This window comes from Oreochromis niloticus, linkage group LG3, assembly GCF_001858045.2.
Source record: "Oreochromis niloticus isolate F11D_XX linkage group LG3, O_niloticus_UMD_NMBU, whole genome shotgun sequence".
NCBI lineage: Eukaryota > Metazoa > Chordata > Actinopteri > Cichliformes > Cichlidae > Oreochromis > Oreochromis niloticus.
This window is the reverse complement of record NC_031967.2, coordinates 17,539,059-17,564,621: the sequence shown is the minus strand read 5'-3', so window position 1 is coordinate 17,564,621 and position 25,563 is coordinate 17,539,059. Positions and strand designations below refer to the sequence as shown.

The 25,563-nt window shown below is 41.6% G+C and overlaps 2 protein-coding genes across 3 annotated transcripts; one reads left to right on the top strand and one right to left on the bottom strand.

Annotated features, from left to right (window-relative positions):
- Positions 1-1,973: 1,973 nt before the first annotated feature.
- Positions 1,974-22,799, top strand: LOC100709174 (rho guanine nucleotide exchange factor 15). Its single transcript, XM_003449330.5, has 16 exons — positions 1,974-2,360; positions 6,808-7,322; positions 9,759-10,760; positions 10,857-10,908; positions 11,289-11,344; positions 13,110-13,390; positions 15,497-15,657; positions 15,851-16,003; positions 16,162-16,291; positions 17,683-17,757; positions 18,072-18,164; positions 18,248-18,402; positions 19,354-19,521; positions 21,166-21,251; positions 21,339-21,443; positions 21,774-22,799. The coding sequence occupies exons 2-16, from the start codon at positions 6,911-6,913 to the stop codon at positions 21,941-21,943; spliced, it is 3,099 nt and encodes a 1,032-aa protein (XP_003449378.2). The 5' UTR covers positions 1,974-2,360; positions 6,808-6,910; the 3' UTR covers positions 21,944-22,799.
- LOC102079400 (uncharacterized) lies at positions 22,539-25,289 on the bottom strand. 2 transcript variants are annotated; one of them, XM_005454375.4, is made up of 4 exons: positions 25,075-25,289; positions 24,858-24,978; positions 24,683-24,771; positions 22,539-23,606 (listed from the first exon to the last, which is right to left on the bottom strand). In XM_005454375.4, the coding sequence occupies exons 1-4, from the start codon at positions 25,096-25,098 to the stop codon at positions 22,944-22,946; spliced, it is 897 nt and encodes a 298-aa protein (XP_005454432.1). In that variant the 5' UTR covers positions 25,099-25,289; the 3' UTR covers positions 22,539-22,943. The 2 variants fall into 2 exon arrangements, with proteins under 2 accessions (XP_005454432.1, XP_013129368.1); XM_013273914.3 differs by lacking the exon at positions 25,075-25,289 and having other exon boundaries at positions 24,858-25,068.
- Between the last annotated feature and the right edge of the window lie 274 nt (positions 25,290-25,563).

The following is a 25,563-nucleotide window of genomic DNA, read 5'->3' as shown; positions in this document are numbered from 1 at the left end:
TGTATGTAAATCATGTTTAAAGGATATTAAGTTACTTGTTTGTATGCTAACTTAACTTTATGGATTTTCAATTGGTCAAACTTTAAACTAAAACAGGTTAGGTATAGTTGTGGTTGGAAGTTTTCATCCACTCAACATGGGCATGAATGCCACGGTAATTTTGGGCTTTTTTTTTTTTTCCAGGGTGGAACGATCGTACAGGATAAATCTTTATTGACTTTAAAAATCAAAAATTGGGTGCACAAGTTTGAATTTCTTTTAGATTTTCTCTCATCCACACAGAATCAAAACTATACATACGGGCTCAATATACATATGTCCCTACAAATATTTGGTTAAATGTCCTTTAGTAACTTGCACTTCAACAAGATGCTTTTGGTAGCCGTCAATAAGCTTCTATTATAATATAAATTAATGTTGTTATTATTAATATGATCTTTTATGTTCAAGTTTTACGCATCTGTTGATTTGAGGTGAAGTAAAAAAAATTAATTGGAGGTAGTCCTTCTTCATTATTCTTCAGCCACTTTATCCAATGTATCAGTAGCACTGGGAGCAAAACAGCTCCAGAGAACTATTCTACCACCACCACCGTGCTTGACAGCTGGTACAGTGCTGTTGTGTTTGAAAGCCTCACATTCACTCCTTCATAGCTACCTCTTGTCATCGTGACCAAGTAGCTTAATCTTTTACTCGCCTGACCACAAAACTTTTCACCAGAAGGCATTTGGTTGTCAGTGTGGGCAACTGTAAATTTCATTTGAGTTTAATAGTGTTGATTTTGGAGTAGGCGCTTCTTTTTTGGTTTCCCCCCTCTCAGTTCATGTCGACGGAAAACTATCAATTGCAGCCAATCATGATCACTACGAGAAGTTGATAGAAGGATTCGGCCTTGTTAAGTTAAAAGACTACGCAAGACTCTATAATTTTGAGCCTGCGCGGATTAGAGAAAAAACAAACAAAACGCAAACAACAACAAATCAGACTACGACACCCAATTCTTGTTCTTGAAAGTCATCAAAGATGTAAGCTGTGCAATCATTTCACCCTGGAAAAAGAACAGTTCATTATTAAAAGACCAAAATCACCAATGACATTCATGCTCATGATGAGTCGATACGTTCTGACCACAACTGTAGTTAAAACTTATGCACAAGTAAAACATCATATTTGAGTCAACTCCAGTGTTCCGGAAAATTATTTTATTTTCGAAGAGACTGTCTCAAAATTATGTGATAGGCTAATAGTTCAATAAATATTAATGGCGAATTCAAATAATTAACAAGGAACATTATGCCACCAATTATGTCCTCCACTCCCACCCCAAAACAAACCACTCACCTCACATTATCCTAACCTCAACATGACATGTAAAGCCCACTTTACATGTTGTGTGGTGCAGCTGGACTGATCGCTCGGACCTTATAATGGACGGTTCGTTGCAGTTCCAAAAACAGACGCTAGGTGGGGGTAGGAGACAAAAAAAAGTTCAGGTGCACCTGCTTTCTTGTCACCTGTGCTGGTTTTACACCAACACTAACACGCGTAAATAAATCAGAAGTAAAACGTTTTGTTGAGTGTTTATCACAATATTTAGTGCCTTATTTGTTTTGGAAGACCAAATATGCGCAAAGTTTCAATGAACGTCCCCAAAATATTTTCACAGTAAGAGTCCGATAACAACTAATCCCAATCCAAGTCCAAACACGAAACACAGAGTTTTAGCTAAGGTTAAGGGCATGTTGTGTGACATAGTATCTAATTATATTTTCAGTCATATTTCCATTAGTAAAGGCTAAACAGCTTCAAAAGTTGTGCTGGCAATGTTACAATTTCAAACTAAAATGTTTCTTTTTCGAACCAAGACTGTATATACCCAATATATACACCATATACAGTTGCTGATTTTGTAGTCATCCCCCACCTTACGTTTTTAAGCCGTAGATTTATTTTGAAAACAGCACCGGAAGCTGCAGCTATCTGCTGTTAGCTTGGCGGCGGTAGCTCTCGGGGGCAGCTGTACTCCTTCCTCCCGTCTTTACCTCTCATATTCTGCTGGTAACAAAGGCGAGACAACAAGAGAGGGGTGATGGGTGCTCAGGCAGCAAGCCTGTCAACAATGAACTGAACTGGTTTTGTTTTTATTGGATATTTGTTGCTAACAGCCTGCCTAACTACCGATTTATTTCTTCTCGTGCGCGAGCGCAGTTTAAAGTTCATTGATGTAGGTGAGCTGTGGGCAGGTTTTTAATCCCGAAGCTTTCGATTTTCTTACAAAACATTAGCAGAGTATGTTGGACTTGGAGCACTAAAGCCGAATGACTAAGGAGAAACATTCAGACGCGTCTTCAACAACACTGGTGAGTTTCTGCCTGTGTAATTATATTTTATATGGAGATTTAGTCTATATTTGGCATTTTAACAGGTGCACTTTGCTGGATTCCGCGAGCACCTGTTCCTTCTGTGGGAATATGTTGTGAGCCTGGGATACAGTGACAGTGTTAAACTTAACAGTGGTTATTTTAAAGACTGTGGTATTTGCGCAGTTTTCTGTGGTTTAATGCTATTTTTTTCAGATTTTATTTCAGAGACCATTAAGTGCTCTAGTCTATAAACAGTGATTGTTTTGTATTCACTACATAAGAAGATTGTTTTTTTTTTCCACAGTAAAATCATGCTTCTTTCTTTCATCCACATCTGGCGGGTCTTAATGTGGGCATTTTTATATAGCCTATTCATAACCCCATGGTAGTATGCTCTCTCCTCATATCAGCCAACTCTGCTTCTTTGGTTCTCCTCGAGAGCCCACCGTGCTGTTTGTGTGTGTGTACGTTTTCCTTTCTGGCACACCTTTTCCTGTCTCCTCTTCCTGGCCAACGTGGAGCTTCCATCCACATCACATGTATTGATGCTGCTGAGCTAGAGAGACTCTCTTAAAACCCCCATACCCAATTTATATACACACTCAATCCATTAGGCTTCAGACCAGATGGCATAATGTGGACAGACACCCCCACACACAACACTGTGTTAATGGACATCCTCTCTAAAGGCACTTAAGGATTGTTCTCAAGCTGGATTGATTTAGGGGATGTCACCATATCTGATATGTATTGGATTTACAGGATAAATACACTGAGTGAAATGAATGAGTGGCCCACTGACCCAGCCTGAGCATCTGTATGGTCCAGCAGACTGGAGCATGCAGCTATTGAGCTAAACAGGTCAACAGAAATGGACACAAAAGAGATGAAATCTATTAGCCACTGCTTGAAAGAAAGCAATGTCTGGAACGTGACCTTAAAGTGTGTTGTTTTATCTGCAAGTGCATTAGAGTGTTTTATTTTAATGTCTACACAAGTTCTTTGTGAGCAAACACACCCTCCTGTTAAAGGTTTATATGTTACTCCTGTGGACGGTGATGATAATTGGAGTGAGATGTGGAAAGACCTGCTTCTACACCCACATCCACACCCACACACACACACACACACACTCCTACAGCTCCTGATAGGTTAATGCTTCTAATTCTGAATTATACCTCAAAATATTTCCAAGATCTGTAAAGTACTTAAAAACTCAAAAAAACAAAAAATAGATAACGTGACACAGAAATATAAGACAAGGAGGAGGGGGAAGTGATTGTGCTGTATAGCTGTTTGATTTACCTTGTTGAAATGTGAGACTCTTGCTTTTCTGTCTCCTTGTTTAAAACTGTGCACCGTGTACATCCCCTCCAAACCTGTCTGACTAGCCGGTGCACTCTTTCAGTAACAACTGACTACTGGTGTTTGTGTGCGGTTGATTTAGTCACACTCCGAGTCAAGGAGCTATTATGGTAACAGTGACTTGTCTGTTTGTATGTGTATAATAAAGATGACAAATATCTTTAAAATGTGGTTTCCCTGAGGCACAACAGTTTATGAATTTATTACACCAAGCCTTCAATCTTTTATTAAAACTACACTAAAACTGTTGTATATCAATTAAAAAGTTTCACAAATAAAAACTAAACTATAAAATTGAAATGCCGATTTATACTACAAAATGAAACATTAATTGCCAGATGCGTCTTTGGTATATTTGTTTACTGACTCTTGGAATGTAAACCAAGTCTCTATATAGTAATACCTGTTCTTAGAACAGGTATTACTATATAAATCCTGCTGCTGAGAAATGCTCTGCATATTGTAATAATGGAAATATCGAAACTAACACTGAAACTCGTGAAAACTGAACATTTTAAACTTAACTGAAACAAGTAAATCCCCTCTAGAAACGAACTGATGGAACTAAAAAGAAAAATTAAAATAACCACACACTCATCAGCCATTTTATTACGGACATCTTGCTAGTAACAGGTCGGACCTCCTTGGCCTTCAGAGTTGTTTTCCATGGTATAGCCTCAAAGAGTTGCTGGAAACATTGCTCAGACTTTTGAGACCTCAGAGAGGCTGAGATGTTCTGAGCTTTGTGCCATGGTGTGTTATCCTGCTAGAAGCAGCTATCAGTGGCACACTGTTGTTATAAAGGGATGGACATGGTCAGCAACAATCCTCAGGGAGGCTGTGGTGTTTAAATGATGTTCAGTTGGTACTAAGAGGCAAAGTGTGATAAGAAAATAGCCTTCACACCATTAAACCACCAGCAGCCTGAACTGTTAATAAGACAGGATGGATCCATTCTTTAATGTTGTTTACTGTTGTTTCTGTTCTTAGCTGATAGGACCCAATGTGGTCTTCAGCGGCTGCTTCAAGGTTTTATGTGTTGAGCATTCAAAGTTGCTCTTCTGCATACCTTGGTATGTAACGAGTGCTTGTTGTTGCCTATCAGGTCGAAGCAGCCTGGGCATTTTCCTCTGACATCAATGAGACGTTTTCACTCAGAGAACTGCCGCTAGATATTTTCTGTTTTTTCTGACATTCTCTGTAAACCCTAGAGATGTCTGTGTGGAAAGAGTAGATCAGCAGTTTCTGAAATATTCAGGCCACCAGTCTGGCACCAATAACCATGCTACATTCACAGGCACTTAGATCACCTTTCTTCCTCATTCTGATGCTCAGTTTGAATTTCATCAGGTCATCTTAACTCTGTCGACATGCATAAATGCGTTGAATGAATTGCTGCCAAATGATTGATTGATTAAATATTTGCATTAATTGAAAAGGTGTACGTAATGAAGTGACCAGCGAGTGTAAAAAATCATGATAACTGTTGTTTTCACTGAAAATAATCAACGTGTAAACTGGCACAGGGCTGCAGATCGTCACAACAAGGAGCACTCCAATAATTAGTATAGTAGTACATGAAATCTGAGTACTTAAAAAAATGACAAGACCAGATTCTCTTTGATAAAAACCTCACTGCAAAGCACAGTCTTCAAGCCTAAGCTACTCCTGGAAAGCTGCTCCTCTGTAACCCCAGCTAAAGGTTGTGCCTCTTTCCACTTGTAAACTTGGTGGACTGGCCCTTTAATAATCCACTAAAACAAAAAGTGAATCGTGATCAGGTGTGCTTAAGGTGACTTATGATCAGTTACTCTTTTGGCTTCCATAAATCTTGTTAAAACTTTACAAGTAATCCATATTTACTCATCTATGAGTCATTTAAGAGCCGCTTCTGCTGACAAGCACCACATAGACATGGATTTGTCAGCATTTTAAACGCTCGAGAGATTAACCAGCTAATCAAAAGTGTAATCGCAGAGTTAAAACTGTCTAGAAAATCGGAATGCTTGCAGCTACACGCTCAATTTATTCACCAAAGCGATATACAAAGCAGTGCAGAAATAACATGTTTTTCAGGATCTCTGTTCTCTTCTCTTCATGACTCAGTGCATGACTAAGCCTGCTTTGATTTGCTATTGCATCAGTTGTCGCACACACACACGCAGGCACATTTTAAAAAAAAAAACATATGGTGAGAGGAATCTGCAGCGTGGACATTTGGTCACCCAGAATGGAAAGGGACTACCACATTGCTGTCATCACGTTTCTTTTTATAGACACTTTTTTAAAAAGCTCTGGTTTGATCGCTTCATTTGAATGACCAGAGTGCTTTGAATATGGAAACTTCCCCGAGTTTCTCTGTTTAAAAGATTAGGTCCCTGCAGATTTACTGCAGGCGTGACGTCAGTGTGTGTGAGAGAGCAACGTTTTCACGTTTAATTCTCTCTAATTAACATCGGTAATTAACCTTTTTTTGCTTTTTTTTTTAAAGTTGAGTAATACACGAGTGATGATGATGATATTTGTGAAGGAAGAAAAACACAACTGTCGAGGATGTGTTTATTCTCTGAACACAGTTTTGTGTGAGGCTTTTAAGCTGACAAGTCAACACGGGAGACAGTCGAGTGCTAATCAAACTGAACTGTTGTAACTTGATCACATGGTGCGGTTGTAAATGGTTACACAGGTACAGCACACAAAAGAAATGCTATTTGCATTTCTGAATCTACAGTGCTTCTCTGCACAGAATTTCTTCTATTTATAACAAGAGGCCTTGTGTAGCTGCTACTGACAGCAGGTATGATCAGTATCCCTGTTCTGAAGCCATTAAAACAGTGAATAAACACTGTGCAGTGCAGGATGTTTCTTTACAAGCAGCTAACACACTCTCTACCTTCACCACACACTTGCTAGAAACTAATAAGCTCCATACAGTGTAAAGTTCATTCTCCTCTGTGGCCTTGTAGAGGGGCGATTTCTACCTAAGAACTCAAAGTCCTACTCAGCGCTGGTATTCACATACCGAGTTATGTAACATCGATTTCCTCTCTGTAAACATTTATTTCTTCTTACTCCTCAGGAGATGATGACACGCTCACATTAACATTCGCCAAAGCCTGGCCTTTGATAGGTCAGGGCGGGGAGTGAAGCACATCAGAAGAGACGACGTCCTTCCTGCCACCATGTCCGTCCAGGAACCGCCGACGTCCACTTTACCCTTCAAACCCGAGGCCAAGCCAAGGCCGGAGATTCCTCCAAAACCACAATGCAGTTCCCCTCCTCTGGGAGAGAGGGACAGCAATGTCAGACGCTCTGGAGGGAAGGTCAAGAGGATTGTGAACCAGTTCAGCAAGCAGGAGTCCACTGAAAGGTTGGAACCGGCCACCAATGGTACTGCAGAAGTCAAGCCAGTTAGACGGTCCAAGAGGCCTCCTACGATAAAGCCCAAACCCCGGGTGAGACTGCAGCTTCAGAAGGAGGCAGAGCAGGCAGCGCCGCCGCTGCCAAAGAAGAGGAGCCGTTTGGTGAAGAAACAAAAAGAGATTGGGGGAGAAGAGGAGGGGGACAGAAGCAGCGTGGAAGGAGGCCGATCAGGTAAAACAGGTCCAAAACATATGCATAATGGGAGAAATACCTCTATCTTGAGTTTAATTAATTATTTTAATTTGCATTGATTGGAGTTAAACCGCAGGTTTTGGCACAGATATAAAGATGGTCATAGTGCAGTAAGGTTAGTGTTTAAAAAGAATCAGATATGCATTCTTAATGCAGTTTCATATCAAAAGCAAGTGTCACCTGATTTATTAAAAATTAAACGTGTTTAAACCTTTACCTCCAATTAAAATATTCTGTTGCAACAGCTGGTCAAAGATCAAATGATAGCATTGATTGTTTTATGTTGTGATGTTGTGATTTCCTGTCTTTATGTCCCTTCACATACATAGTTAGCATAATTAGGCCAGTTTCACAGACTTAGTGTAGGATAAGATCACACATTGTCTGACGCAAAAAGTGAGTGTGTGTGTGTGTGTGTGTGCATTTAAAGACCTTGGCATATGAGTGTTAAATGTGTAAAGTCAAATGTGCAGCGTAATCAGTGAGCTCTGAGGTGTGGTTGTGTTTGAATGGTCTGTTCCAGCAACCATAAAAGAGGTCAGTCAGCTGATCCTGTGTGCGTGTGTGCGTGTGTGCGTGTGTGTGTGTGTGTGTGTGTGTGTGTGTGCGTGCGGTCTTGAGAGCAAGTAATGTGAAAGCAAAAAGTTAGGTGTGCTGTGTTTACTTTCAGTTGGAAAAGACAGAGGGATCCTAGAGGGATCTCTTTACATCTCTATCTTTGTTTAAGCTGCAGTGACACTTTGCTTTGGTGTATCATGGTGAAACTCAACTGAAGAGAAACCCAAAGAAATTAAGTTGCATTGGTACTGATGTGAGATTTGAATTTTCCATTCCAGCATGCGCTACTATCACTTCCCTTGTTTTGCTTCCGTGTTCAAACAGAAAAGATTTAAACATGACCTCACGGAGTTTCAGAGTGAATATAGCCAAAGCATGCAGTCAAGTTTAAATAGAAATATTCCTGTTAGGGCAGGGGACTGTCAGAATTTATTGCTGCATACCCCAACAACCAGAATTTTTTATCGTTTAACCCCCCAAAAACAGGGATTTCATTCATTTTAATAGATAAAATAACATTGAAAAGGGAAGTTATTGTGTTGCAGCAACAGGACAAAAAATACAAATATCACAGTATACAATAAATAAACAATAAAGTTAAAGTAAAAATGTCACATGCAGATAGTGAGGCTCTTCTACTGTGAGATACTGACACAATAATAGAAAATTAAAATAAAATAAAAAATTTAAATGAATTTCAGTTGAAGAAGAGTAAATGTTAAAGAAATGTTTAGAGATAACAAGCTCATATTAAGTAGTTTATATATTTATTGTCTTTCAATATTTTAAAAAAATTGCTACTGTAGAATGATTTTAAATATGGTTATTGTTTTTCTGAATCTGAAATTTAATATAAATATTTATTAATAATTGGAATAAAACAGTATTACTACATTAGAGATCCACGTTTACTGTAATAAGACTAAAATAGTGCCACAGTGGAAGTGACTAGCGGCAACGTGGTAATCAGAGGTCACAGGAGGTCGTTGACTTTATGGGGACTTAGAGCGACTTAGGCAGGTAAGTTTTCTCAACTTCAAGGTGAGCGATGGAAGCGACAACCAATAAGAGTGCGGGATACAGTTCATTGATATTATAGGGTGGTAAATGGATTAGAGGGTTACCTAGGCAATTGGTGCCTGGATTCTCTGTTTGTGACCAACAACCAGCTACAAATAAAATGTGCAATACATGAATCACTTCCTGTGTGGATGCCTGTTGTGCAGTGCATTGAGCTGAATCTGTATCTGTGTAGGTGCATCTGATAGTTTTGGCAAGATTCCACTTGTTTAACTCTCAGTAAATGAAGGTACCATAGTCCAACACCACCATCACTGATGTCACCAGCATGGCAAAGTGCATCAGTGTCCTTAAAAATGTTTTCCTGTCCTTTATTTCCTAGCTTTTTTAGATGCTTACTTGCTGACCCCTTTAACCATCTTTCCAGTTCAGCACTCTGTTTCCTCCACCTCCTCCATTTCCTTTTGTCAGTATTGAATCCCCCCCCCCGCAATCCTCCAAATGTTTCCATGAATATTTGAAGATGCGTGCTGACTCAACGGTGCAGCATGTGCATGTGAAGCATTTATGGGAAGAGACGATGGGGGGAAGAAAAGCTCTTAATGAAAGCGTACCTTTCTATCTGAGGACACAGGAAGTGAGCAGAAAGCAGCCATTCACACCCATTAGCTCAGTTTGTGTGTGTGTGTGTGTGTGTTCGTGTGTGTGTGTGTGTGTGTTTTAATTGAAAAAATAAGGAAGAAACTAAATATTAGAGAAGTTCACTATGATTTTACTTTCTTCCCCTTTTGAAAAAATTTCAAAACAATTCATGTGTGTTTCTTGTTTTTTACGCAGAGCCTGATGGAAAGGAGGTTGAGGTCGAACATCCCGGAGGAGGTAAAGTGGAGACGGAGCACAATCATGACACGCCTGTCAGCCCGTGCTGTGCCCCAAACTGCAGCTGCATCTGCCACCTCCAGCGGCCTGGCATGAAACTTATATGGGTGCCCGTGAACATGGAAGATGATGGGGAGGAGGGTGGAGGTGGAGAGGACGATGAAATTGATGGGGTAGAGCAGAGGGAGGAGGATGAGGAAGACTGGGAGGATGAGGAAGTAGAGTTTGGGGATGAAGGGGACAGTGAGACGGAGGACACGGGGGACACTTTTGCGATTGAGGAGGACGAGGTGACGAAACAAGAAAAAGCAAAGTTCCACGAGTCTTTGAATGTTTTAATTGCAGACAATCACAGGAGGCGTTCCGACCCAGGTCCTCGCTCCATTCTCAACACCCTTGCTATCGCTCGCACTGAGTCTCCCCCCATTCCCCCAAAACGTACGCAGTCACCGCAAATTCAGCACGGAAGTGCTCAAAATGAAGAAGAGAATATTTACGAGGCCACGCTTCCAGTGATTTACCCCACTCCTAAAGACAACGCAGTTGAGTGTAAGGAGCTGGATATTCCTCTAATCAAAGTTTGCAAACTAGGCCGTCGGTCCAAACTGACCAACAGTCTGTCAGATCCCACGTCCGAGTTAGAGAAAGAGGGAGAAACCATAGTGACCCCGGACGAAGTTCCGCCTGCTATCCCTCCGAGGATCCCTTTGAACCAGGACAGTCGCAGCCAAACAATACCCAGGGGCGGTATTCCTCTTCCCATGCTCACACCGGAGGAGGGTCATTTGTTGCGACCCTCCTCCCCCAGTGGCTCCGCCACCACTGGACTGAGCCCTCAGCGAGCCCACACTCCACCTCCACACAGTTCCCTCCAACCTCAGAGACCCGCACCACCACCACCAAAGGCAGAACCCAGGAGGCTCAGCACTGCCTCAGTGCAATCCCACACACTGAAAAAAGGTCTGAACGAGGATTATGTGTGCCTGAGATGAGCTGTGAATGATCCATACAGGTGATATCTGTTTAACTGAAAGCAGCCATGTGTTCTTTTACTAGGGGAGGAGAATGGAGGGAAAGAGGAAGAGAAGGAGGACAAAAGCGAAGAAAAGTGAGTCAGCATCTTTACCTTTCCATTTTTAAAAGGATATGTGTGGAAATGTTTCATATTTTTCTCATATTCAGATAAAATTACACAAATATATGCAGTATATTTCTGAAGATGCTCCTAAACAAAGGCACTTTTACCTCCTGTTTGAGTAAAACTTGCTAAAAAATACAGTAGGAGGGTTCAAGCCACAAATGAAGAAATGAGGTAGAGCGCATTTATAAAAGAGCTAACACAATGACAGCCTTTATATAAGAAAAGTAAAGGTTTTCACCTGGATTACCCTTTAAACCAGCCTTTATATTATTGAGAGTATTGACGGATTATTAAGGAGGCATTTGTAAATTGTTGACCCTTTTCTCCAATGTCATGTACCCTGACAGGAGGAGTTCTATCAGGAGGAAGATTGGGTTCATTTTCGACACTCGTCTGCAGGATGGTAAGGCTGACACTCAAAACAAACAAGCCACAACAGGCCCAGGTCTATCAACTGTAACCCTGTTTCCAAAACAGCCCAGGTGCTGCGTATGGTGTAAATAAAACACCACAAATGCAAGACATCAAAGTTTGAAACTCAGATCTGTTTAACAATAAAGTTTCCAGGTAACAGATATTTTTCTTTAGCTTTTTTCTTTTCTTTTCAACGGTAACAATGAAAATAGAGTCGCGGGTATTAAGTCCATAAATGATTAAACTTCCGATAAACACGCCTTTACATTTACAAGAATCCGCTCACAGTCCACGCGTCATTATCACCACAGGCTAAAGATGGAAAAATCGGCAGCATCAATAAAGGGGCAAATTTCATTTGCTGATTGGTCAGGTCATACTGACAGGCATGTGTGTCTGCGCTGAGCAGGGATTTTGCCATCATACCTGAGAGGATTGCTGGATGAGGGTTTGGGGCAACACAGTGTGCTGTTTAGTTTTAATTTTTGCATCAGAAACTGTTAAATAAACAACATTTTTTTGGACGGAGTTTCGAGGGATGTTTGCAGACAGTGAAGCTAAGATAAAAAAAACATTGGAAATATTTGAAAGTCTAGTTCAGGGGTCCCCAATCCCAGTCCACGAGGGCCGGTGTCCCTGCAGGTTTTAGATCTCACCCTGGGTCAACACACCTGAATCACATGATTAGTTCATTACCAGGCCTCTGGAGAACTTCAAGACATGTTGAGGAGGTAATTTATCCATTTAAATCAGCTGTGATGGATCAAGGAGATATCTAAAACCTGCAGGGACACCGGCCCTCGTGGACTGGGATTGGGGACCCCTGGTCTAGTTGTTCTTGATCATGTTATCGCCTGGCTGTCTGTGTGCACAGCTGGAATTCACTGCCTGGGTCACATTTGTGAGGGCGCCACTACGCTAAACAGCACATGCAGGTTTTGCAGCAACAAACGCATGCCACCTGCGTTACGTCTGTTTAAGGAAAACTCTTTCTTGTCACCTTGTCACATTCTCCACATACTGAAACTCCAAGGCTGGTAAAACATGAGTACAGGTGCTAACAGGATGTGCCTGCAGTCTGAAACCTTTCACCCACTTAAGAATGGTCCTCTGATGAACTGTTTTCCCTACAAAAAACAGATTTTAATATCTAGTTCCAGTTAGAATCACATTAGGTGAATTTTACTATGAGCCATAAAGTTTGTCTCCATTTAATTGGTTTCTTTGCACATTATCGTCAGTGTGATTGAATCTAATGATATTCATCAGTATTTTCATCTACTCCATTAAGATGTATTTATGTTGTCCTAATTCTAAAGTACCTGATGCAGTAGATTATGTACTATATACAGCACAGTCTTATTTAGTCTCATTAAACCAATCACTGATTGTACAAATTTATTTATTACTTTATTATTTGTCACTCCGACGCATTTTAATTAAAAAGATGCAGTTCTGACATTTTTTAGGCTTTACTTCCCAGCAGGAAGTGATGCTGCTGGGAAACTCTTCAGTAAAGAGTGACGGTGACAGTGTTAAATCTAAGGCATGAAAATGGAAACATAGCTTTAAAGTACCAATAAAATTCAAGTTAAAAAAAAAGGAAAGCCTAAAACATCACCAAAAAGTTAAATGAGTAATTCTTGGTTTACTGATAACTGATTATGCAGGTCATTGCTCCACTGGGAATCAGAGTGATTCTTGTTAATATACGTAGTAATCCAGAAAATGTTTGACTCGTTTCCCTGTTTCAGAACCTCTCTACCAGACGTACCGGGCTTCTGTCATCACAAAGGAGATCCGGCGCCAGACAGTTTGCCGTAACATCAGCAAAACTAGTGCGGACTATGCTATGGACCACCCCGGTCGTCGACCTGGGACTGGAACCGGAAACGGGTTCGGGACTGGTAATGGAGGACCGAGGGGCAGCCCGGTGCCCACACCGACTCAGAGCACTCTGTGGCAGGAACTCCCAAATGTGCGGGACAGCGGGGTGCTGGAGAATCTCAGCTCTGACCAGTGCAAGTACCAGGAGGTGAGGGAGTGGAGGAGAGGAGATGATAATGCATGGCAGACAGGCTCCACAAAGACAAATCAATAAAGGCTGAAAGGAGAAATCTGAGATGCAGGATCAAGGTTTAAAACACATCTTAAATAATAATATAATGCTTTTACATGAATTAGAGTTCATTTGGTCATACTGTCTAGCTCATTGCTGTTACATAATATTGATTCACCCGGTATGAAGTTCAGAAAAGCTTTTACAGTTAGTTATAAAGTTGTAGTGCCAGTAACAGAATTTTTAAAGGTAAATAACCTTTGAAGTACACAAAGTGTTTGGGTTTTAGCAGCACCAACTGCAGTTTTTATTTCTTTCATATAGCCCATGTTCCTGTGTTTTTTTGCTACCAGGAGCCGAATCACAGAGATAAATTTATTTTACAAATAAACTGAGTCGTTGTTGGATTTAATTGAGCTGAATTTGAAATATAATGTTTAATATCTATAGATAAAAAAAAAAAAAATATAAACAGATTAGTTTACAAAAACATAAATTATATCTGGACCTGCAGTTGTTGACATTTTGGGCTTTTAATGCTTTCTTCGAACTTTTCTTTTTACAGCATGTATCTTTAATGATATCTAAAAACAAGAATTGTGAATTTGCTCTAAACCACACAGGGTCAACATCATACATACAATAATAATGACACTCAACATGCTTAACACAGAAAATAAAAACCTGTGTAGGTTTGCAATGCCTTAAGCTGGTGTAAGGAGCAAAACAAAACAACACCTATTAAGTTTAGGCCTGTGTGATTAAAAATGCTTTGAGTCTGTTTTTGAATGTATGCACAGATATCACTGATCTCAAGTCAGCAGGCTTTAACTGAAGGCACCCTCTGCAGACTGAAATCTTAGTCTGGGAACAGTTAAAAGATCTGGACCAGTTGACCTGATACAGGCTTAAATACACCCCTTACTAATATTTAGTGAAATGACAAGTTGCACATTGACTCGACACTTTTGGTCGCCATCATCAAGTTTGATGTTTGTTTAGGATCAACCTGTCAAAGCACCCAGCTGTGTCCAAGTTTTAAGTATCTAGCTGTTGATTTGAGGGTAGTTGAAGAATTTCGAGGTAGTTATTTTTCCATTATTCCAGCCACTTTATGCAATATACCAGTATCACTGGCAGCAGAGCAGCCCCAGAGCTTGATGCTACCACCACCATGCTTACCATGCTTAACAGCTGCTACAGTGTTCTCAGGTTTAAACTCCTCATGTTTACATTCCTCTTGTCATGGTGGCCAAATAGTTCAGTCTTGTCTCTGTGTATTACCTGTGTATTTGTAGATTTCAGTTAAGCCTGATTTTGGAGCGGAAACATATTTCTTAGTCAACACCCTCTCAGTTCATGGTGAAACTGGCTTCACTGTGGACAGGATGCTGCTGTTCAGCAGTTTCCAGTTCCTCACAGGCTTGGGCCTTGGTGGTTCCTGGGTGGTTCTTGCTAATCAGTTTCTTCTCATCTGAGGGCGACAGTTTGTGTATTCTTCCAGACGTTTACTGACACATCCATACAATAGTTTGAAATGATGATCTTGGATTTTAGGTGTTTATAAATAGCTCCCAACAGCCCTTGACAGCTTGTGTAACTCTTCTTCTTAGATCTTCACTGGTCTTTTACATTGTTCAATCAGACAAATCCTTTTTATGCACAGAGAAAGTTGTAGTCAACTATGATTACTAATAAGAAGTTAATGGGCTTTGCCCTTGCCAAGCTAAAAGACGTTGTAGAACCTTGAGCACCACTTATTAAAAGATTTAAGTGAGTGTATGTACATGTTTTTACATTTTGGTTTGAAAAAAGGTTGTTATTTTAAAGTAATTAAAGTGGAGTGGATGGAAACGTCTGACCACAACTGTTTAACTGGACTTTGCATTTAATTACTGTCTTACTTTTTCCAGCTTTATTAAGTTTTCGTGAGCCTTGTTGACCGAAAGATTCAAGTCTTAAAAAACACAATTCAGCCTGTTTTTTTTTTTTTTCATATGTATAAATCTTAATTTTTTCCACTATAAACATATCATCTTGATTTCCTTTAATGTGCAGCTTTGTTCACCTTCTTCCTGACAGAGTATGTTTGAGGTCCTGACATCAGAGATCTCTTACTTGCGATCTCTTCATGTTCTGACCGAACACTTCATGGAGAGCCGGGAGCTGGAAGAGACAATGATCATCAGAGACAGGAAGACGCTCTTCTCCAACATCCTGAAGATCCGTGAGGTCAGCGAGAGGTGAGGAAAAAAGGGTGACGGGAGATACAGAAAAAACGTAAACTGCAAGGTGATTTATGATGTGAAGTGCCGCAAGGTCACTTGTTGAAGATTAAAGTGGGACAGGAATGTAAAGCTTACTTGTTCTTTATGGTAAAACAGGCTTGTGCACAGTTTTCTGCAATTTCTGAAAATTTCTTATCTGACTCAACAGATTCTTGAAAGACTTGGACGAACGCATATTTCAGAACGTGGTGTTCTCTGACATTTGTGATATAATCAACTACCACGCCAAGCACAACTTCCCCGCCTACATCGACTACGTACGCAACCAGATCTACCAGGAAAAGATATTCACTGAGCTCATGTAAGAAACCAGAGTTTCACTTGAATCAGGTTCAGACTCTGAGAATTTACGTAGCAACGATGAGAAAGGATTGTAAGGAGTGCAGGCTGGCAGGGTGCCAACTGTGTCAACTGGAGGCAAAGTCTTACCTTATCATTACTTTTGTGGTGTATTTACAGGAAGAGCAATCTGCAGTTCAGTGCAGTCATCACTCGTCTCCAAGAGTCGCCTCAGTGCCAGCGGCTGCCCTTCATGTCTTTCTTGCTACTGCCCTTCCAGCGAATAACACGCATCAAAATGCTCATTGAGGTGAGCAGCATCACCCAGTTTTTACTCTCTATGTCTTAGCATATGGTACTGGTCACTTTATTAGGCACACCTTTTTACACTGTTAGTTAACATCAGTGCTGTGATTGCAGCCAATCCCCAACTTTCTGTGAATAGTACTCAGGGCCATTGATCAGTGCTCATAACGCATACATATTAATGATCAGTTCACTGGGATGAGTGATGAAACGTCTCTCCCATTATAATAGAAATGTCCCGATGATTAGAATCATCTTTCTGGGCTTAACTATAAATATCTAATCAGCCAATCACAGGGAAACAACTCAGTGCACATACACATGGTCAAGACGGGCATCTGAAGTTCAAACAGAACATGAAGGTAGGGAAGAAAGATGATTAGAGCGACTTTGAATGTGGAATGGTTGTTGGTGCCAGACAGCCTGGTCTGAGTATTTCAGAAACTGCGTATTTACTGGGATTTTTCCCACAAAAAATAACTGAGATAGCATCTCAATACAACCAAGTTATGCAGAAGAGCATCTCTAAACACGAAAGCAGATGGGCTACAGCAGCAGAAGACTGGACCAGGTGCCACTGCTCTCACTTGATAACAGGAAACCAAGGCTACAATTTGCCCGGGCTTTAAATTAAACAACAGAAGATGAGAGAAATGATCCCGGGTCTGATATGTCTCAATTTCTGCTGCAACATTCAAAACAACATGAACACAGTTGTATCAATATTTCAGGCTTAACAGTCACCAGATCTCAACCAGTAGAGCACCATTAGGACATGGTGAACATAGAGATTAACATCATGAATGTGCAGCAGAAAGATTTGCAGCAACTATGTGACGCTGTTATGTCAACATGGACCAAAATATCTGAGGAATGTTTCCAGCGCCTTGTTGAATCTATGTCACAAGTAATTAAGCGAAGTCTGAAAGCAAAATGGAGTCCAACCTGTTACTAGTAAAGACCATACTTACTAGGTGGCTGGTGAGTGCATATTTAGGTCACAGAGTGAACAATTGATTATTTGCTTCTGCTTCTCTTGTGAGAGGAAAAAGCTCAGCAACTCACAGATGAGTGACAGCCTTTGTAAGCTTTACGTGCTTTACTTAAGTGCCAAACAAAACGCCACAGTACATTGTGCATAGCTGACCCTTCTCTCCTGATGGTCAGTGAAAGGCAATAGTATGAGTTTATCACGGTGTTCGGACGTGTGGAATGCCCTCATTCCAGCATAATCTTCCACACTCTAGCCTTCGCTGATCCTTTAACCTATAAGCAAACACACAGACTCACCTCGCCCCTATTTCACAACCTTGCTCGCATTTTGGTGGAAAAATGTCTCCTGCTAATGCTGTTTGTCTGTTTACAGAAATAGAAAGTTGTTGTTTGTTGTTTCAGAACATCCTGAAGAGAACAAAAGAGGGGACGAAAGAGGAGGAGACAGCCTCAAAGGCTTTGGCCTCTGTGTCCAAGGTAAACACGCCTCACTCCTCAACCGCCTGCCTGCAAATGCGGATTATTTGAGTCTAAAGTGGGCCGCATGCTTGTGGAAATTAGATGTCAGCTATTGTCTGAATGAAGGATTTCCTACTGAATCAACTCAGTGAGTCACAGGTGCCATTGAGGGCAGTGGCAGGGTGAGATTAGGTTTATTAAAAGAGCCAGAGGAATAAACTTGATACTCCCAGTGAGACACACCCAGTTTTATATAAAGACGGTTGAGAGGAGTTTTTTTGAAGTGGGAAAATAAAAGGGATCTCCTAACTGATTTCATCATTTTGTTTCAGATCATTGACATTTGTAACACAGAGGTGGGAAAGATGAAACAGATGGAGGAGCTTATTCATATCTCTACGACACTGGAGTTTGACAAGCTCAAGGTAACGGCAGTGTTGACGTTTGTATTCAGGTTATGCGATCTCTTTTGTTTTGAAGAGTCATAAATGCCGTCTGTCCTTTTCAGGCCATCCCCATCATCTCCCAGACTCGATATCTGGAGAAAAAGGGAGAGCTCCAGGAAATGTCCAAAGGAGCGACTCTCTTCAACATGAGGGCAAAGTTCACTCCTGTCTACTTCTTCCTGTTCAACGACCTGCTCGTCATTGCTGCCAAAAAGGGGTTAGGCCCAAAAACAAAACTGACACAACATAAAATGCTCTCAATCTGTTGACTTTTCATTGATGCGTTATTGATTCGTTCTGTTAGATTCTGATTAGAATTTAAAGCGTACACTGAATTTTTCATATTGTACACAACAGCAAAGCGATGCATTTACAGTCCCTTTACAGCTTAATAAATGTATCATTCTGCTTCTGTGACAACAGCTACATAAATTTGTTTGATGTCAGTGGATATTAAAGCCTCTCTGTAAACTGGAGATATTTCCTAGCCTCAGATTTACGCACTAATTCAGAATCGTACATTTTGGTTAATCATTAAACACTAACAGTAATAATAATGAGTCACAGGGGGAGGAGTGGTCTGTGCACTCTTCTCACTGGTTGAATATTTTATATTGATGTTCTATATGTAGCAATGGACCTAATGTCTTATGTCAAGTTGTCACAGTACAGGAAAAAGAGTCATTGACCACAAAAAAGATGGACTCTTTAGTTCTTTACCCCTTGAAAGCCTGTTAGGAGTAACTCTTGAAGCTCTTTTCTGAAGTGAGTGGTTTCTGTCATGTTTCAGGCCTGCTTATAGAACAAAATGACTCAGTGTGGATTAGACATTAGTGAGGGTGGTCTCTGCCTATGCAGCTACCCTTGGAAAAGCCCAGAAACTATTCTAATACTTGCCAAACTATTACATCTTTATTGATATATACTGAGCTCGTTAATAGGGTTACAGGGGAGGCTGCCGAATGTCGTCTTTATAAGGGAAAGAGTTAAATGCATGTCATCACTCGTTTAAATAACTCCAAACTCCCTCAAATTTAAGGGAAGGTCGTGCCAAAGGTGCTAGACGTTAAGAGTATACACAGCATGCGATATACCTGCTTCCTGCTAGACCCGTTTCCCTTCTCATATTTTTCTTGTAATTAGTTTTCGTCTACATTGTCTCAAACAGCGCGGAGCGTTTTGTGGTGCTCGACCATGCCCATCGCTCTCTGGTGCAAGTGCAGCCAATAGAGGAAAGTGGGACCGGTGGGAGCCCCTTCGAACACTGCTTCAATCTCACGCTGCTGGAAAACCACCAGGGACGCCTGTTTGAGCGGCTCATCAAAGCTTCCTCTCAGTGAGTGGTCGTGGATGACTCTGAGTGTGTGTGTGTGTGTGTGAACAGCGTGTATTGACTCTAAAATCTGCAGTATGTTGAATGAAAATCAGGGAAAAACTAGACATGAAGTCAAAGTCCAACTCAAGTAATTCATGCTGTTTACATAGAAACAGCATGAATCGGGTAATTTGACTCATGTAAAAGAAACATTTAATTTCCTAAAAGGAAAAATTGTAGATGAACTGCATGCCAATCAGAGTTACTCAAAGGCTATGTGAGATGGAAATGAGAAATGAGATCCACCAAGCAACAGTTCTCACCAGGAAACATGTTTACATTGGCCTAAAAGTGTAACTAGATTACACTCCTGTCTGGTCACTCCTTGAAAATGTTGCCCTGGAAGAACAGCTGTTCTGACTTTCAAAGTAAAAGCTTAACGAGTCCAAAGAAAAACATTCACACTACATTAAAAATGAAGTGAAATTATGAACCAAATACAACAAACACATATACTTCCTGCCCCCTGATGTATGCCTGGGGGCCCTTTTGGAGAGCAAGCTGATCTTGCCCTCCAAAGCTGTCCTGGATTTTGACAGACTTGCTACAACAACCTTACAGGGAAGTTAAACATTTAAAAGAAAAAAAAAAGGATGTTTGTCATTTCAAACAATTTTCCTGGAAGCTCAGATGTTTAGCTGTCACATGACAACATGATCTGACGGAAACATTGTTAGGATGTTTTTGCAGGTTATAAAATATCCCCAGTGTTATGTGATCCAGAGCAATCAAAAACATGTCCACAATGTGAGTGAGGCCAGAGAATCCATAATGCTTTATGCAAAACATTTTGAGGATGTGTTTTTGGTGAGTTTGGTGATATAGTTTTCCTCTAACACCATCACAGAAAAATGCCAATATTGGTCACTATACTGATAGTATAATGTGTGACTCCAGGGAATAAATCCTTCAAATTTTGTACTTAGGCCAAAAACATCTAATGTCCATCCATTCGTGCATCCACTTCTGCTTATCCAGCTCAGGGTCGCAGTTAGGCTGAAGCCTATCTGAGCCGTCATAGGGTGAGAGGTGGAGAGCACCCTGGACAGTTTGCCTGGGCAGTGGTTAGGACAGTAGTAAGGTCCCTGGCGCCCTGCGTATTCTCCTTGTGTCTGTCTGAGTTCACACACACACCTGCTTGTTTAATTGGTAGTTTTGGCAACTTATCTAGGTAAACTCAAGATCTCTTGACCAAACCGTTATAAAAGTGATTTGCTAAACTTAAATGAACTTAAATACAATGCCGGGAGCATTCCTAGAACATTTTTCAAAGAAAGTTGTTAAAAAAAAATCTTCTGCATGGAAATACTAGTAGAGGACTGACTGGTTAATGTTTTAGAACCAAAGTTTTCCGTCTGGGTCTTTAAAGTGCCAACATGCAATGTGAGGATTTTTAGATTCAGAAGACTGTGGGCCATGTTGACCCTCGTAAAGGCGGCGAGCAGAAACAGGTTGCTACGGTTGTTCTGTTTACTTCCAGCATTGCTGTAATTTTGACCTCCTCGCCTCCATGAACCTTGAAGGAGGTGAAAGCTCTTTCCACTGTTACATCAGGAATTACATGTCACTTGTATGAGACTAAGCTGTGGCTGTTTCCATCAACAGGTCAGACATGGACAGGTGGATGGCAGCTTTCCCCAACACCACCAACCAAGAGAGAGATGATAAGGAAGTGATTTACGAGGACTGGGGTGAGGACAAGCGCATACAAAATTCACACACATCGAGAGTTATAGGAGTTATACGGGTTTACAATTATATGTGTCTGTGGATGGCAGACTGTCCTCAGGTGCAGTGCGTGGAACAGTACATTGCCCAGCAAGCGGACGAGCTCAACCTGGAGCCCACTGAGATCATCAACGTTATCCGCAAAACCAACGAGGGTAAGAGCATCCTGTGGGAAAGGTTTATTTTTAGAAAACAAGCCGCTGCAGCTGAAACCGAAACTGAACATTAGCAGTGTGTTACACACAGAAAAAGTTACATGTACTGACGTGACTTTCTATCACCTTCCTCGACTCTGCTTGTTTATATGCCTCAACCCTCATAACTGCCTCCATCCTCCAACCCTCGCTTTAGCAGTTTATTTGCTTTGACTTTCTTGCATGGACGACGCAGAAACCTCCAATATCTCTCCCTTCCCTTATTTGTCCTCTCCCCTCTCTCCTGCCCTTCCCCCCATTCTCTTTTTTTCTCCCTCCCCCCCCGATTAGGCTGGTACGAAGGAACCCGCCTGTCAGATGGTCAGAAGGGCTGGTTCCCCGTAGCGAACGTCATCGAGATCACCAACGAACACGTGAGGAGGAGGAACCTCCGGGAGCGCTACAGAGTCATGCAGGCAGCGACTTTGGTTGCAAACAGCAAGACCCGCACCCTTCAGTAGATGTTTACAGTAAATGACGTGTAAATGGACACTTTTGAGAAAGACTTGCAACAGTTACTCAGGGACTGTGCCGCGTGAGCTGCCAGTTTCTAGCAAACAGGAAACGAAAGGTAAAAGCAGAAGGGTGACCACGACAAGACGGCGGACGCACACTCGAGCTGCTGCAGCATGTACTACTTCAGCAGAAGAAACAGAAAGTATGCGACAGCAGAGGATTAACGTCCTACATCTCCCTAACTGTAAGGATCCACCTCTTCCTGTTTTCTGTGCAGCCCCACGCCAACACCTCTTCACAGACTCCTGTGCCAAACTCACATGCCAATCATTCACGGCATTGCTCAAACGCTCGTACGCTCAGACAGGACCTGGGTGTTGGCTGGAAACGTTGTTTAGTTGTCAATACACAAATAATGCCCTGTTTTTTAGTGCTACATGACACTTGGTTGGCCAGATTAGAAAACAGAAGGAGTCTTAAAAAAAAAAAGAACCCAAAAACCCCCATTGCATCTCAGCAGTGTTAATGTTTTAAAATTTCACCAGAAAACAGACATATAAAATCAGGAAGTGCCTTTTAATTGAAAACAAAAGTACACAATTGTGAAGTACGGCGTTTATGCTTTCAGCAGGTGCAAACTGTGCTTGAACTTTATTGTTTTTATGCTTTTAGTAGTTGTGCTTTTGACTAGCTTGTTAGCTTGTCAGTACCGACTGTGGAGTGGTGCTGTAGCTCCCCCTGCAGGGCATCAGAAAATGGGGTCTGGTCTGTGGAAACACTGTAACTGTATAGTATGTTGTAAATTACAAGAGGGTGATTCTCCTTCAGGGACATCTCTTAATAAAACCTTTTGTCTTTTTAGCTGGTGGTTTGTTTCTTAGTAACGTTTTTACTGAACATTACAAAGTTCTCGTCTGTCAGAGGAACCTGTGCAAAAACAAAAACTGGGTAAAGTGCAAATAAAATGCTCAAACACAAAAGTCGAGAACAGAAATATTAGCACAGTCACTGTACAATATCAACATCCATGAGGCTCAGGAGCACGTCCACGGCATCCCCCTCCAAATCTGAGAGCCTCTGTTCCTTTGCTTCCATAAACCCTTCAAAGACACTCACTTTGCTCTTGATCACTGGGGATGTCTTCAGGGGAAAGGCGTTACTTCCTAATGCAAGTAAGGCTTCAGGTTCCTGGTGTGTTTGAGGGCCTGGGCATAGCAGAGGACCAGGAGGAGTTTTTGCTGTTTCATTTCGGTTTTGGGCCTTCAACAAGTCAACATAATTTATTTTTAATTGACTCGAGAGAGTGTCAGCGACTTCAAGCTCTGCATCTGACCAAACCATTCCCTCCATCAGTGCACCACGAGCAGGTTTGTACCCCTCCTCAGCATCCTTAGCGCAAGGATGACTGAGGAATAGACTGAGGTTTGAGTCGTCCATTTGATGGTGCAGTTTCAGCAGGTTAGTAACGGCCTGGTCCTCCTCCTGGGTAAGCTGGAGGACAACCCGCCTTGGCTGCACCTGAGGGTGAATGGTTTGTGTTCTCCAAGTGGGGCTACCCAGATCTCTAGTGGGGTGTGGTCCTGATCTGAATGGGTCTGGGCGGTTTGGTGGGGCCAGGCAGGCGGACATGATGGGTCGTGGCGTGTTGAGCTGCAAGCAATCAAATACCTGAGAGAAATAAGATGGAAAGAAAGAACAGCTGTGTGTCGCTCCAAAAACATGAAACCTTTTTGCAGTGTCTGACTGTGTGGGGATGTGTATTTTTAAAACATGTATACGCTGATGTGTTTGACTCATTTTCACTCCAGTCCTTGTACCTGACCTACAAATCATTCAAGCATGAAAAAAACGACCCAACTCAAAGGATGAACCAGTGTTGTGTTTACACATAACAGACAACTTAGCAGAGTACCAATTTTCAAGTGTATCTTTTGCACTTTGGTACTAGCAGCCTGTCACAAAAACACATCATTTCTTCTGCACCTTTCACTGAATCAAGTAGCGATAACTCAGACAGGCATCAAATAGTATTTTGGCACCAGGGTGTCCTTAAAAGACATTAAGGAAAATGAGCAAGTGGAGGACAAAATAGCAAGAGTCAGGCCCGAAAAAACTATCTACAGCAGATGAACAATATCTGAACCTCATATCTTTAAGAATCGGGCGAAAAACATCCAACAAAGACCTAACATAGATCTACTGTTCACTGAAGCCTCATCAGAAATGGCCTCAGTGGACAGCTGGCTGTCAAGAAGCCATTCATACTCAAGGGAAACGGGGACCATCGTGAAGCGTTTGATGTGTGCGTTTTTCTATGTGGCCTAAATTTACACTGTTATTAAAACGCTGACACACTGGACTCTGCGCCTCCACCTCTGTTTACCCTTCATCCTCTACTCAATACACCCATAAACTGAAGTACCATCCTGTGGAAATGAACTTGTCATATACATCAGATTTAATAATCGCTGTGTGGCTGCACAAAAATATAGTTTACAAAAGACCAACAATATTATTTAAAGTTATTTGAAAGTGAAGTCTTGATGTCAGACTCTGGCACAGCATTTAGTTATACTGATGCTGTGGTACTGTGTGGGACTCTGTCTTCTAAACGGCTCCTGGAAAGCCATATAACTGTTTATTTGGGCATGCAGGAACTAATCCTTAGAAAATGAGTATGAAAGATGGAGCTTCTCCACAACAGTGAGTTTTGTTGGTGGAGTTATGAAATCTCTCTCGCTCACCTTTAACCCACTGAGTCTATTAGGGATTCTCCTGCCACAGCACATGGTGGGGTCAGTGTAGAAGAACTCTGCAGGCGTGGTGGGGTGAGCTGGGGAGAAATCAGGGAGTCCTCACAGAGGTTGAACAGCTGGATGAAGCTCCCCCTTGACCCCGGTTTAGGTAAAAGTGACTCACCTCCTGTTTGAGCGTTTTCTTGACTGTGGCGTGGGAGACCTGCGGCCCTGTACAGGGGCAGGAAGGAGGGGTGGTACAGGGTCCTGTTGGAGAGAGGGGGCAGGACCGTCTTCCTGGGCCTCTGATGGAGGACAGATGATGAAATTACCACCGCTGACCCGCAGGACCTGCGCATGCAGTCCGAGTGAGCTAAAGAGTGACGTCACAGAACACTCACCGATAAATGCTCCTCGCTGTTCATGGTGGTTCAGCTGTGTTGCTCGAGAAGTAAGGGTAGTATCTAACTACTAACTACTCAAACTGAACTTGTTAATGTGGCGTTAAAAGAAGAAAAAACCAAACTTAAACACGCGCTCACGCTTCCGCTCGCAGCGGTGTAAACAGCGACACCTGCTGACTGACTTATGAAACGCCGTGTGACTGCATGTATTATATTTATTTCCAGTCATGCTCTATTTTAAAAATATTTTTAAAAATAAATAAAATAAAGGATCGGGGGGGGGGGGGGCGGGGGCGGTTGAATGTGTCTAATAAAATGTTTAAATTCACATTTTTAATCAAATGGTATAAGAAACTGCAGTACATGACTTAATCAGACCAGCATCCTCCGAATATTTTACAGAGTACCAAAGAATTTCGTTATCTTTTTCAATATAAACGTATGAGTCACTTTATTAGGTTCACAAATGAACTGCCCCATGTTGTG